At 41.4% G+C, this 15847-nt stretch overlaps 1 protein-coding gene across 9 annotated transcripts in view; it reads left to right on the forward strand.

Annotated features, from left to right (window-relative positions):
* LOC133498478 (D-glucuronyl C5-epimerase B-like) overlaps positions 1-15847 on the forward strand; it is a 74532-nt gene that overhangs the window by 46712 nt on the left and 11973 nt on the right. For 2 of the 9 annotated variants that reach the window (XR_009794324.1, XM_061815367.1), the window contains one exon: positions 12905-13032. Coding sequence is in view for 6 of the 9 variants with exons in the window: in XM_061815367.1 (XP_061671351.1) it covers positions 12905-13032 (128 nt within the window). In the remaining 3 variants the exon portion in view is untranslated. The other 7 variants (XM_061815363.1, XM_061815362.1, XR_009794322.1 and 4 more) reach the window with 7 other exon arrangements.

Consider the following 15847-nt stretch of genomic DNA (forward strand, 5'->3'; position numbering starts at 1 on the left):
TTTGTTGTAACAGAAATAGATACCAGTACACCCGTTTTCATTTTTCATTTCCATTTAAAGGTCGGTGTGAGTTGGTTGTTTTTCTCTGTTTAGAGTAATTTGCAGAAGTGTTCAATGTTTTGCTATTAACACAAAAGCACAATTTCTATTTATATATATATATATATATATATATATATATATATAAAAGCTTCACTTTTTCGCTCCCATTTGCTACATCTTTTTTAAGGAAGCTGCTATTACTGTTCAATGTGTAACAACTATACATTATTTTCCCCCATTTCAGTGGTTCTCCCCCAACCCCCCAATTTGCTCATTCATGCAATTAAATGTTTACTTTGGTTGTGTCACCGCAGAAGACCCAGAGTGGTTGTACAGACTTTCCAATCAATGCACAATGTGCAGATGCTACCATTTTTTAGTCCGATAAATAGAGCTGTTTATATACAAAGTCAAACTTTGTGGTAGCTTTTTCAAAAAATGTAAAATGAAATAAAAGCTTTTTCTTAATCACCTTTTATGGCGGCTGAAATAACTTTGTATTTTTAAGACAAGGAATGGGCATTTCTAGATTTCTCTCGTAAACTATGCTGAAATTGACAATAATTGGATTAATTTGTTTCTGATGAGGTGAGGGAGAAAAAAAATCATACAATTTTCTGAACTGAATTTGTGATAGTGGATGACTGCATATATATTTAGGTTACAGTACTGCCGTAGAAACATAACTCCAGTGAGAAACCGAGGAACCCTACTGATGATTTGCTCCCTCAGACAATGCCTGCGCCGTAGTTGGGGAGCTGGTAATGGACCAGAGAGAAGGAAGAACCAATAGAGAGGTTTTAGCCGGCGGGAAACATGGGTTAAATACCCACGGGCTATGTTAAAAGTAGAATGTGGCCCAGACAAGACCACACCCGTCACCATGAATCTAGTCTAAGCTTTTTACCCATCAAATGGGTTTAAAATAATATATTACGTAATATAACATTGAGAGGAGCTAGATGAGCCGGCTGGGACATCTGATCCTGATTCCTCCCGGATGCTTCCTTGGTGGTGTGTTCCAGGCACGTCCCTCCGGAAGGAAACCCTGGGGATGACCCAGGAGACGTTGGAGAGACTACGTCTCCCACCGGGCCTCGGAAATCCTCGGGATCCTCCCGGATGAGCTGAATGAAGTGGCTGTGGAAAGGGAAGTCTGGGCATCCCTGGTAAAGCTACAGCCCCTGCAACCCGACGCAAAATAGCGGTAGATCTATGTATGGATGGATACTCACAACATTGTACACTTGACTAATTGGTCAATAATATAGAATCAAATCAGGACAAACATTTCTCAGTCTTGGTAAAGTTGATACACTGACATGGACATCAAGGCATACATTTGGAATATTTCTCCAGAGTTCATGAAATATAAAAACAGACATTTATCTTTGGTTAACAAATGAATGGAAGCTTCCATACTGTCAAACGCTAGTGAGTGGTGCCTTACATGCACATTTGCGCTCAGTTCAAACGGAGAAAAATACTCTTTGATGATTGTAAACTAAGATTTCAAAGTGTACTGCTAATTAATTTATGGTCCAGTGGGTGTCTTTTAGTTGCAGGAACAGGAGCACCACAAGGAAGAATGTAGTTTATCAAGCTTTGGGGAAGTCACTATGACTTCTCAGGTTGTGAAGAGGATGTCCACTACAATAGTCTTTATAAGACCTTCAGTGTTCTGTGGTCACTTAATTTTTCCTGTGTAAAAGGAGGTAATTGACTGAGGTGACAAGAGGGGCGAAGCTGTCAACTGATCATCACCTTGTGGTGAGTTGGCTCCGATGGTTGACGAATATACCTGTCCGACATGACAGGCCAAACATTGGTGTCTGCTGGGAACGTCTGACAGAATCCTGTCAGACTGAGTTTCAACTCCCACCTCCGACAGAACTTTACTCACATTCCGGGGAGGCAGGAGACATCGAGGCCGAGTGGACCATGTTCTGCACCTTCATTGCTGAGGCAGCCGACTGTGTCGGTGAGATGATCAGTGTCTGTTATGACAGTAATCCCCGAACCCCCTGGTGGACACCAACGGTGAGGGATGCCATCAAACTGAAGAGGGAGTCCTAGGAGTCTTGTGCAAAAGTGAGGGAAGAATGGAACAAAAGGTTAGACCGCTAGATCAGTGCAGTGATGTAGAATTTGTGGTGGTAAGGAAAGAGCTAAGTCGAAAGGCAAAGTTCTCAATTCCCCAGTTGATATATTTTTCTCACCTCGCTTATGGTTACGAGGTGGGGCATCTGATTCGGACGTCTCCCTGGTGAGATGTTCCTAGCACGTCCCACCAAGAGGAAACCCGGGGACGACGCAGGACACGCTGGAGGGATTACATCTCTTGGCCTGCGAAAACCTTCGGATGCCCCCAGAAGAGATGGATGAAGTGGTTGGGCAGAGGGATGGCTGGGCTTCCCTGCTAAAGCTACTCCCTCTGTGACTCGACTTCGGCTAAGCGGTAGCAAATGGATGGATGTATTTATTACCTAACAGCACTGAATCAAAATATAAACATTGAATATAGAAATGCCCTGTATGTACAGTATGTCACGGGTTTTCAAATGTTGCTAACCGTTAAAGTGTGACTTGGTTGAAATGTTCAGAACAAACATCAATGTATGGATTGGGTATCTGGCTGGATTGAAATCAGTTCTGCTAAATTGTGAAGGAAACCGTCTCCTTATCTTTCAAATGTGTTTGTGTGAGATGTTATGGGGACTTTTTTTTTAGCAACGTACACCTCTGTTTTTTCTCCATTTTCATTTTGCAATTATTGAAACAATATTTTTACAATAACACAATATAACACAATGCAACTGGACTACAACATCTGGAGAAGTATAGAATCAACAGACAAAGACAAAAAGCCAAAGTAGTTTGATCAAACACAGGATGCTCACCATAGATCAGAATTATTGTATTGTTTATAGATAACTACAGATGTGTTTTGCAACCGCAACAAGTCATCCTCTGACTGACATTCAGAGGATGGAAAAATGTTGATATTGAGAGCGGGCCTCGTGAGGGTAAATTTTAAACCAGATAAGTAAAAGACGATGCCTCATTGATATTATATTTTAAGTAACTTTAGTAACCACTATTCAGATTAGATTGATATGGCTGTACTGTATATAATGGTCCAAATCTTGTTGGATAAAAATGGAGGCCTAAAATTCAAACCACAGTACTAGAAGCAGTGCTGCCAAAAGTAGTGCTCTGAAACAGAGAATCCACTTTTGGGAATAAATGAATAGAATTTCATACAACAAATATTAGAGGTAGGCCAGGAAAGTGGGCCTTGCCTGCCCCACTGCTCCATCACTGACATAACATTGCTTCTAATTAGGCTTAATTTCCCCTGCAACCAAGCATGGCAACCTGTCAACATGGTTCATTTGTCTTAATTGGACCTCATTAAAAGTATTTGGAAGCCATTTGGTCTTCAGGGTTGAGTGATCATTTGCAATTTCATTTTTGTTTTCACCCTTATTAGGGTCAAACCATTTTGCATTACTTGTCATTTAATAACTTAATCAGATTGTATTAACTGATTTGACTTAAAAGCAGAAAAATTGCATACCCCAATTAAGTGCAATAAACAAAGGTAAACCTCTATGAAGGCCGACAACTGAGATGAATATTTTATCCTAATTATGCTATTCTCATGCATTGAGAAATACTGACACAACAGAGTGAATGCCTGTGCTTGGAGTTTTCATTCACTTCTGGCATCTTTTCCTCCTACCCGTAATTTGTGTAGCACAGCAACACGTTCATCTATCCTCATGATTTCTTCAGCTCTAAAGCTCTATATGACCATCCCTGCTGACTGTTGAGTGTGTTCTCCCAGTGCTGTAGTTAGCCTATCATAAAGCCGATAAGTTCAGTCTCTTCACGGCTCGTGTGTGGGCCTTCCTGTCGCCTCAGCTTAAGAGGACCTTTGAGACTGCCTCTGCCTTTATGGTCTTCATAAATTCAACCACTTGATGAAATTAGCATTATGGTGAACCCTACACTTTGGCCTTTCAGTACCTGCTTTAGGGAGTCTTAAAGAAGCACTACGTTGGCAGCTTCGAGTGACAGACTTCAAGTGAACAGGATACATTCTGTCAGTGTCTGTCCGTCGTCTGTTTCCAAATGATGTTGAAAACAACATTTTGAAACATTCTACATACATTTATATGTTCAATGAATTCATGCAACATTTGGCAAAATGTACAGTATGTAGTGCTTTGATTTGGAAAGTGGTAAATTACATACAGTATGTACAGAAGCTATTGTTTTTGTAAAAATTAGGTATTTTCGAGAGGTATAATTTTTTCAACCATTATGAATTCTTTTTTTACTTTATACTCTTTTGACCCGACATGTCAGTCTGACATAATCTTGAGCCTAAGTGAGCAACAGACCCTATAAATACCCTCCTTTGGTCCTTTGAATGATGGTTTATAATTTGAAATCCAAGCTATTAGTGAGGTGTGAGGGGCATTGTGAACTATGCTTGATTCCTACAACTAAGGTTTGGATCACACTTGTCTGGGACAATGTGTTCTTTTTCTTTAATAAGAGATTCATGGCGGACTCTTTTGTTCACACTAGCATTTTTTTAAGCCTCAAGCCAAACGCTAGGTAGTAAAAAGAAAAAAAAAAAAGATCCATTCGGTCACAATCTGATTGAGCCACTTTTTTTCTTGAAATACAGAATGCAAAAGATTTTCCAGCACATATACTACTGTACAGTATATTGCAATAAATCATATTTTATGGTTGTTTTAAATTTTCCCATTTTTGTTTCATCCCACCCCAGGTTTTAGTGGAAAATGATGAGGTATGTTTGGTAATGATTAATTTCATACATAACTACTGAGGGGATGTTGAAGTACAATGTAGTTTTTTCATTTTTTTTTCCACTTTCATTTGTCATTAATTACAGTAAAGCCTTTTCTAAGTTTGCCATATAGATAAAAACAAAAGTTTCTTTATTAGTATTTTTAATCACTTCATTCATTTTTCCATACAGCTATACCCTACAAGGGTCGCGGGTGTCCTTGAGGCTATCCCAGCTGATTCTGGGCTTGAGGAGAGGTACAGCTTGAACTAGTTGCTAGCCATTCACTCACATTCATACCCACGGGCAATTTTGAGTTTTCAATTAACCTGACATGCATGTTTTTGGGGATCTGGGAGGAAACCGGAGCACCTGGACAAAACCCATGCAGGCACGGGGAGAACATGCTAACTCCACATTGGTTGAACCCAGGTCCTAAGAGCTGTGAGGTAGATGTACTAAACAGTTGGTCACCTTGCTGCCCATTTTCCATTAGTGGATAATAATCATATTAAAATATGATGACAAAATATGTGCACCAACAAGAGTCAAAGACAGTCGAAATTCAAAAGAGAAAGACGTGCCTAGAGTGAGCTGCTATGAATAATGCATCAGAAGAATGCCTGCTGTGCACACCAGTCATTTGGATCCACATATGCACAATATGTCAGACTGAGCAGCATTCAAATAGACAACTGTTTCTTTTTGACACATATATTCCATCATTCCAAATGGAAAATACATACCTAGACCGTCAAAGTAATTCAAAGAGAAGAAAGTGTATGGAAATTTTATCTACGATATTTGAATGCAATCATGTAAATTACTAAGTAGTGCATAAGCACTTGAGTAATCAGTACTATTCATGCAAAATATCTAATCATCTGTCTGACTAAACATGCATGTTTTTATAAGATGGAGAGTCTGTGCACCTACAGAAAGCCCACCCAAGCATAAGCAGAACTTGCAAATTCCACACAGATGGGTCTGAGCCAAGATTCAAGCCAAGGACCTTGGAACTGTGAGAGACACGCTAATGACCATAGGTAGGACCAAGTCATCGCTTGGCAAGTTACAAGCACTTTAAGACTCAAGTCTTTGGTCCCAAGCCCCCAGTCAAGTCTCAAGTCGATACATGCAAGTCCTGAGTCAAGCCATAAGTCCTAGTTTCGAGTCCTTTCAGGTCATTCCACCCCCTGCCCGTGCACATATAGATATAATCAATTCGTTAAATACATAAAAACATAATACAATGATTTGAAAATCATGTTCAACCTGTTTAATTTAATACAATACAAAAGACAAGATATTTAATGTTCAAACTGATCAACGTTCTAAAAAAGCTATGACAAGAGTCATGCTTACCACTATAACATCACCTTTTCTTTTTAGAACATTTAATAAACATTTGGGAACTGAGGACACCAATTGTTGACGCTATGGTAGAATTCTTCCCCATTCTTGCTTGATGTACAGCTTCAGCTCTTCAACAGTCCGGGGTCTCCGTTGTCGTATTTTAAGCTTCATAATAAGCCACGCATTTTCAATGAGAGACAGATCGGGACTGCAGGCAGGCCAGTCTAGTACCGTACTGCTTGTGTTATGAAGCCATGCTGTGCAAAATGTGGTTTGGCATTGTCTTGCTGAAATAAGCAGGGGCGTGCGTCCATGAGAAAGATGTTACTTGGATGGCAGCATATACTTCTCCAAAACCTTTACGTACCTTTCAGGATTAATGGGGCCTTCACAGATGTGTAAGTTACCCATGCCAATGGCACAAACACAGCCCCATACCATCACGGATGCTGGCTTTTGAACTTTGTGTGGCTTTCGAACTTTGTGTCCTTAACAATCCGAATGGTTCTTTTCGTCTTTGGCCTGGAGAAGATGACAAAATAATTTAACTGTGGACTTCTCGGACCACAGAACACTTTTCCTCTTTCCATCTTAGATGACCTTCAGCCCAGAGAAGCTGGCGGCGTTTTTGGGTTGTGTTAATAAGTGGCTTTTGCTTTGCATTGTAGAGTTTTAAGTTGCACTTACATAGGTAGCACCAAACTGTATTTACTTACATTTGTTTTCTGAAGTGTTCTTGAGCCCATGTAGTGATATCCTATACACATTGTCGATTTTTGATGCAGTGCTGCCTCGGGGTTGGAAGGTCACAGGCATTCAATGTTGATTTTTGGTCTTACCGCTTACGTGCAGTGATTTCTTGAGATTCTCTGAAACTTTAGATGATATTATGGCCCGTAGATGTTGAAATCCCTAAATTCCTTGAAATTATACATTGATAAACATTGTCCTTAAAAGGTTCAACTATTTTGTCACGGACTTGTTCACAAAGAGGTGAACCTCACCCCATGTTTCCTTGTGAATGTTGAGCAATTCAGAGAAGCTCCTTTTATACCCAATCATGACACGCACTTGTTACGTTAAATGTCAGTTTCTGTTACACATTTATTGTTGATTTATGTGAAATCTGGAGTCATTTAAATCATGACTTCAGCCCAAATCAGGTCCACACCTTTGTTAACAACTATTTAACTGTTGCCTGAGATGTAATCCATGTATTGTAATTCAGCCTAAACATTTGCATTCATATGAACTGACTTTACTTACTTACATTACACCTTGATATTGACTTTGCTGGTAAGAATGACTTTCTCCTACATAACCAGGACTTGGTGTGTGTGGTCCTCATTTACAGGAGAGTGCTGTTCCGTTTATTGTACCTAATTGAAAATGATCCAATTTAATTTTATACAAGAACCTACGTACCTGGAAGTAAATTTTTGCATGTAATGTTCTGTTTCTATGAAAATAATTGTTGTTGTTGAGTGAGAGAGTGATTTTGCAGATGTACTTGTATCACAGATGTTTCAGACTTGCCACAAGAGCCTCTTTTTGGCAAATTGTCAAGAGATGAAGCCTGAAACTATTTTAGTTTTTCTTCATAAGATCCATACCTCCCTTTTCTAGTATTTGTTGGAGGGAATATTTGGGTCATGGGTGAGCTGGAGCCTATCAAGCTGACTTCTGGAAAAAGGCGGTTTACACCATGGGTCGGTCCTAGATAATCGCAGGCCGCCAGAGCACATGTAGCCCGACCAGACAAAGTCCCATTCACAGTCTCATTAACTGCACAGTCTTCAAGGAATCTACTTTTAAAAAATGTTGGAGGAAGCCCGACAAAACTTAAACAAGCACAGGGGCATCATGGAAGCTGCACATAGGAAGGCCCAACCCAAGATTTGAATGATGAACCACAGAAGATCGAGACAGACATGCTCACCACCGCTTAAAAGTCAATATTCCGTTACCAAACGAGCTTTATTCCACACTTATGATCCTCTTTTAATGAAATTATCATGAAGAAAAAAATCTTCCTCTGGGAAATGTTAAGACATTTGAGGCAAGACCTTTAGAAGGCAAAAGAGCACCAGTGATGTCATGAACACGCTAACAACGCCTTAAGCGATTCTCTTGAAAATACTGACATCTCGTGGTCATTTGAGGTACTCATGAGTTTTTTTTCTTCATGTGCAGTTTGCAGTATCACCCACCACAATGATGAATTTATGTCTCGTCTCGGCTTAATTCATTTGACACGCACAGACACTAAAAAGGAGGCACAGGGAAGGGTTTACCCATGATGTAGTGTGTTGCCATGGTGACCCCAGATCACCCACTTTTCCCATCAGTCCATCCACCTATCTATTTTCTTTTTTTTTTTTTTTTTTTTTTTTGCCATTTATCCTCACAAGGGTCACAGGTGAGATGAGTGTATCCCAGCTGACTGAGTAAGAAGGCTTCTACACTTAAACTTCCGGAATGGGTTTCTCAAAGCCCCAACCTCAACCTTGCTGAACACTTGTGGACAACGTTTGTGATTTTCTGTGCCAGAAAAACTAGAACAATTCTGCCAGACAAAACACCAGAAACTTGATGATCACAAAAAAACAGTTTCATGGTGGTGGTAAGATCTCCAGTATAAATTAGTGATACACATGCCCATACTATGTAGAGTAGCTTTAACCTACGGACCCCAACGTTTTTGCTTTTTTGGTCCATCATTGACTTTCTTTAGCCTTTTTCTTAACGCCTTAATGAGATGGTCTCTTCCAGTAGTACAGGCAACACATCTCTTGGTAGTTCTTATATTCTCCCCCCTGAAAGCTGCCTTGTTGCTCTGGTGCTGTTCCCCCTGAGAGGGACTGCGAGAGCAGAAAAAAAATCCCATGGTGCTCAGCAATAGTGTTCAAACTAGTTCTTTATTTTGTCATTGTTGTATTTGGTAGTATTGTCAAAGAAAAACAATAGCAGCACGATACATTTGATCATACTGTACCTGGCGCACAATGTATCATGCGCCAATATTATGTTACTACAGTCGTCATGTGGCATTATCTAAACACTAAAGCAGCTGGGTATTAATAAGTTTTCCATCAACTTTTGGAATGAAACATTAACTTAGCTGTTGAGTTTGAACCAAGCATACGTGACCTTATATTTCTCAATATGGGCAACTGACTTCAGCACATCAGATCTCATAAGAAATGGAAAATACCGGAACAGAAATGCATCACGCACACAGAATTCAAATTTAATGTCATATCTTGATTCAAAGACAGCCAAAACAAGAAGCTTGCTTCAACCGTGAGCATTGCTTTCACTGCTAATGGGCCTGGGGACTGTGGTTGGTATGCTCTATTTCTCTTTGGCTGGCCTTCCTTGTGGTCTCTCAAACACATTTCATTCACTATTCACTCATTCACTTTTTATTTTAAGATGATGTAAGTCTTGTTGTAGCATCCACAACCTCATTCAAACGTTTAGTTGTCAGAGGTATGGACTCGAGTCATCAATTTGATGAATTTAGACTCAAGTTGACATTATGTTTAATGACTTGACACACCACTTGAACTTGGACAGTAATTACCGGTCACTTCACTTTTGGACTTGAACAGAATTGGTACTTTAACCAAAAGATTAGCATTCTCTCTCTATAGCTATACTACATGTAATACTGCTTTACTGTAGGAAAATATAGTAAGTGGTGACAATGCTGAGGATATTGTTTATTTATTAGGTACAAATGACCCACGCCATTATTGCTAATGTGGAATTATTTATATAACTCTTTTAAAGTTAAAACCATGTTAGACACGCTCTGGGAGATGAATTGATCAAGAGGTAATTCTTTCACACACTACCTAAAGTATTGGTATCACTAAAAAAAAAAAATCAATAATAAATGTGACAGCCATTTTCTTCTGCTTATCTGAGCTCGGGTCGCAGGGGCAGTAGCTTTACCAGGGATGCCCAGACTTCCCTCTCCCCGGCCCCAGCTCCAATCCTGAGGCATTCCCTGGCAAGCCGAGAGACCTAGCCTCTTCAGCGTGTCCTGGGTCATCCCCGGGGTCTCCTCACGGTGGGACATGCCCGGAACACGTCACCAGGGAGGCATCCTAATCAGATGCCCGAGCCGCCTCTTCTGGCTCCTCCCAAAGCGGAGGGGCAGCGGCTCAACTCCGAGCCCGTTAAGGATGACCGAGCTTCTCACCCTATTTCTAAGGGAGAGCCCAGACTACCTGCAGACCAAACACATTTTGGCTCCTATCCAGGATCTTGTCTTTTGGTCATAACCCAAAAACAAACTTCCAAGTGACAAACGTTGTTCCTCTTTTATTTTAAATTAATCTCCCACGTTTTCGAAATAAGAAATGGCAAGTTTAAACTGTAACCTATTTATATTTGTTTTGGCAATTACCTCGATAGAAATATTTGCATAACATACATTAATTAAATTATACATAAACGTTTAATTTCATGGTAAAATGACTCGGAAAGGACTCAAAACTCGAAGTCTAAGACTCATGACTTGCTTTGGGACTTGAGGGCAAAGACTTGAGACTTGTGCTTTGTGTGCCACAATGTTGTGATGTGTTTGATCCTCTCTTTGTCTGTCTGTTTGTGGTATGAAAGGAGGGAGTGGAACAGGTACACTGGATATTCTCGTTGGGTCTGAAGAGGGGGAGGTGAAGGGTGGAATGCAATGGGGTGGCATGGCAACACAAAACGCTTATAAAGACACGAGGCACACCCCGCCACCAGCCTCAAGTCTGCTCACTCGCAGACAGCAGGTAGTTGCAGTTCTTTGCTGCAAACATGCTGAGCCTCATGAAATTACCAAGAGTCGTCACCATCAATCAAGTGCCCGAAGTAAGTTTGAGCTCTCTTTAATGGAACACGGGGTCACTTCGATGGGTCGCAAAGGTAATCTACACTGGGCTGTAATCACTTCAAACTAATTTAAAAATCAAGTGTTTTCCTTTTAGGGACATTTTTACCCTTAAAAATAAATATTGCACTGTAACATATGATAAGGCTTAGTGCAAACTGGAACCTCTGATAGTGAAGAGATGAAGCTGATGAATTTTAACTGATGTACAATCATTTGCAAATTTTCTGGAGCAGGTATTGACGTACAAAATAGTTCCACGTGTTAAGCACCTAGTTTTTTAATTATTTTGAAGCAAACATGATATAACAGTGCAATGCAATATTGTGCAAAGAAGGAGTCACGTCTAAAGCAAATGTTGATTTGCAGACATTGTAATGCATGGTAGCATAAACATTATGTATGAACATATGTACAGTTTCTATTTATAATACTTTATGTGTGGGGAGGGGTGGTATGTACTGCAACCATCTTAAGGACAGACTGCTTTGGAAAATGGATGGCTATTATTATTAGTTGACATTGGGGCCTGGATTAATGCATGAATCATAGACTAGGGTCTCTTGAATGCTGCATGTCCCGAAATAGCGTTTGAAAAATAAAATAAACATTTCTTTAAAACAAATGTTGATGATAATAAAACTGCAAATCAATAACTCAAAGCTTTGACAGAAAACAGTCCAAAATATTGTTTTGTAAATGATTAGATGTGATTTTTGGCAAGTTGGGGCAATTTTGAGAGGGGGCCGTGACTGCCTTGATCGGGGTAGAGTGCAGTACTCTTTCTGTCTGTTATCCATCTGCTATGGCTCTCTGTGACTTTGCAAAATAAATGTTTTAAAAATTGATTATTAAGTCCTTTTGTATTCGACATTGTTCATTTTTCAGATGCAATTCTAGCTGTGATGATTGTGGTAATCTTGTAATGAGCTCATAATTTGCATCACAAGTGTCAATGTGTGACACTTGGCCTCAAGATATGTTCAGCTATTTGACTGCCAATAGAGTTTCTGAACTAAACACGGTTCGCTATGTGCATGAGTTAACTTTTTTTTCAATCACTCCTGTCTCACAAATGACGTTTACAATCATGTGTGAAAATGAAAGTGACATCTAAGCCCTGACGTACCGACAAAAATTATATAAACCAGGTAAAATAAATACTTAAATTGGCTATTACTTCACAGATATATATTTTACAACAATAAATAAAATGATCCTTTTTAATTGAAGTCGGCCGCTATCTGCATGCGACACATGTAGTAAAATGCTGACAGAACACTAAAGCAGATGACATGTCTGGTTTGCATTTTTGATTTGCTTGACATGGATAATTTAACTAAATTTGGTTTGAATTAAACTATGAGTAGGATGCAAATAAAGTATTTTTTGAATGCTTCAACCAGTTGTCTTTTTTTTTCAAGAATTCAGAAAATTTTCTCACACGTAATAAAACTTTATTTTCTCTGTAGCAGTTCATTAATTTCATTAATATATTTTTATACATTTAAAAAAAAGAAAATATTCTGTGTGCAGTTTTTTTCCTCACTTTTGATGTCAAAATAGTTTTGGAGCTCCTGGTGTGTTTGGTTTTTTTTTTTTTTTTTCTGTGGGAGATGGCTTAACTTTCAACGTTTCAGGATGGCAACCCTGGTGTAGCAGTTTTCGTAAGAGCTACATGTGACTTGAAAATTATGCTTTTAATTGCCCCAAAACATTTTTTTTCATCACATGCTTTGCTGGAGCAGTGCTTTATTAAGACCTCCTTTGTTACGTGTTACCCTGTCGAGGTTTTCCATGAGGATGGCATCATCTCTGGCTACCGTTCCCCCTGCAGCTCAGCCATGGACTGCATCTTGAGCCTCTTTCAGCTGACGAATGAGACCCTCAACATCTGGACCCACTTTTTGCCCACCTGGTATGCACCTGCAATGTCTTCTTCTCATGTGCCTGCTCTGGATTGCACGTTTGACATTCTTACTCTTTGGGTGCTAACTTTTGAAGAGAAAAGGTTCATTATGATCACAAATAATTTATTAGTCTATCTTGGCTTGGCTTGATTTTTGATCATGTTTTTAATTTTTTTTATCTGAAGTTCTCATTGTGCAATATATCTAATAAATAATATCAACAGAATGAAAAATAAAGTATCAGCATTCAAGAAGAATGCCCTAATTTAAGCATTACCACTCACAATAGTCACCATCAGAAGGGAGGTAGAAGCATGCAGGTGGATTATATTTTTTTGCAGACTGTGTAATCTGAAGGAGGTTTCCAACTGTAAGGTTGTGGTGGGGGAGAGTGTAGCTCGACAGCATAGGATGGTGGTGTGTAGGATGTCTCTGGTAGTGGGTAGGAAGACTAAGAAGACAAAGGCAGAGCAGAGAATCAGGTGGTGGAAGTTGGAAAAGGAAGAATGTTGTGTGGCCTTCCGGAAAGAGGTGAGACAGGCTCTCGATGGACAGGAGGAGCTCCCGGAAGACTGGAATACTACTGTCAAGGTACTTAGAGAGGCAGGCAGGAGAGTACCTAGGGTGCCTTCTGGTAGCAAAGGGGAGAAGGAGACTTGGTGGTGCAACCCCTAAATACAAGAAGTCATCCAAGGTAAGAGATTAGCGAAGAAGAAGTGGGACACGGGGAGGACTGAGGACAAGCGTAAGGAATACATTGAGATGTGTCGTAGGGCAAAAGGTAGAGGTGGCGAAGGCTAAACAGGAGGCATGTGACGACATGTACTCCAGGTTGGATACGAAAGAAGGAGATAAAGAGATCTACAGGTTGGCCAGACAGAGGGATAGAGATAGAAAGGATGTGCAGCAAGTAAAGTTGATTAAGGATAGTGATGGAAATATGTTGACTGGTGCCAGTAGTGTGCTAAGTAGATGGAAAGAGTACTTTGAGAAGTTAAGGAATGAAGAAAATGGGAGAGTAGAAGAGGCGAGCATGAATAATTGCGAAGTGGCATTGATTAGTAAGGGAGAAGTTAGAAAACCACTCAACAGATTGAAAAATGGAAAGACAGTTGGTCCCCATGACATACCAGTGGAGGTATGGAAGCAATTTGGTGAGTTGGCTGTGGAGTTTTTGACCAACGTATTCAATAGAATATTAGCGGGAGAGAAGATCCCTGAAGAATGGAGGAAAGGTATGCTCCTTCCCATTTTTGAGAACAAAGGCGATGTTCATAACTGTGGAAACTACAGAGGAATAAAGATGATGAGCCACAGAATGAAGTTATGGGAAAGAGTAGTGGAGGCTGGACTCGGGACAGAAGTAAGTATGTGCGAGCAACAGTATGGTTTCATGCCTAGAAAGAGTACCACAGATGCATTATTTGCCTTGAGGATGCTCGTGGAAAAGTACAGAAAGAGTCAGAAGGAGCTACATTATATCTTTGTAGACCTAGAGAAAGCCTATGACGGACTACCAAGATAGGAACTGTGGTACTGCATGCGCAAATCTGGTGTGGCGGAGAAATATGTTAGAATAGTACAGGACGTATGAGGGCAGCAGAACAGTAGTGAGATGTGCCGTAGGTGTGTCAGAAGAATTTAAGGTGGTGCATCAGGGATCCGCACTGAGCCCCTTCCTGTTTGCGGGAGTAATGGATAGGCTGACAGATGAGGTTAGACTCAAATCTGTCACGTCCCCTCAGAACGAGAGTAGGACCCAAATGCAGGACTCGGAAGATGCAAGTTAGTTCAAGGAGAAACGTTTATTATATGCAGAGGTAGGGGATCGAGCAGGCAGTCGGGTGCAGCAGCGGTAGTTGGGATGTCGGGCGAAGAGAGCAGGTGAGTGGGCAGGCAGGAGTCGGTACACAGGAGAAAAAGCAAAGCATGCAGAAGTAACGAAGGAGTCAGGCTTACAAGGTTGGTCAGAGAACGGGCGAAGGTCGGTACACACAGGTTCGATCAGGGATACTGGAGCACACGAACGGGACATGAAGATCAATGAACTGGCGCTGGCCAGCTGTCATTGCGGTCATATAAATCCACAGCATAATCAGGCTGCATGAGGTGCAGGTGTGCACCCTCCAATCAGCGCACCTGCGCGGGCACCCGCACAGGTTGTGCTGGAGCGGCAGGATCATGACAGTACCCCCCCCCCCCCTCAAAGGCACGGCTCCCAGATGTGCCTAAACGAAAAAACAGACAATAATTCACACAGGCAGGGGTGGGCGGAAGGGGTGTCCGGAGGAGGGCACCCCCCCCCCCTCCTGAACCCCAGTCTGGTAGCCATCCAGGCCACCAAACACAAGGCGTCCGGATGGACAGGTCAGTAGGACGACCCGGACGCCAAGCACCAGGGTCCCCAATGGGCGATTCGGGCGGACGAACTCTGTGAGGAACCAAACGGCGAAGCAGGAACCAGAATGAGGCAGGCCACTGCTCCGGACGAGAACCTCCCACGCCGTGGTTGCAAGACGACCAGGGATTGGTCACCACCGAGGCTTGGTCAGTAGGCAGCTGTGGATTGGTCACCAACGAGGCCAGGTCATGAAGCGGCTGAGAGCCATCTGGAGCGAATCGGATGATAGAGAGAGACCAGAGCCATGACCCCCACCATTACCATCACAGCCATCCCGAAGTCTCTCCAGCTCCGGGGTGGCTCATCAGAATTCCCCAGCTCTTGTCGACGTCGAGACACGGGCGTGGGACGGCCGCGGACCAGTCGCCGCTGGTACTCCTGGACAGGAACGTGAGGCGGCTGGGGAACAGTCACCACCTTGT

The sequence above is a fragment of the Syngnathoides biaculeatus genome, chromosome 3 (genome assembly GCF_019802595.1).
Source record: "Syngnathoides biaculeatus isolate LvHL_M chromosome 3, ASM1980259v1, whole genome shotgun sequence".
Lineage (NCBI taxonomy): Eukaryota > Metazoa > Chordata > Actinopteri > Syngnathiformes > Syngnathidae > Syngnathoides > Syngnathoides biaculeatus.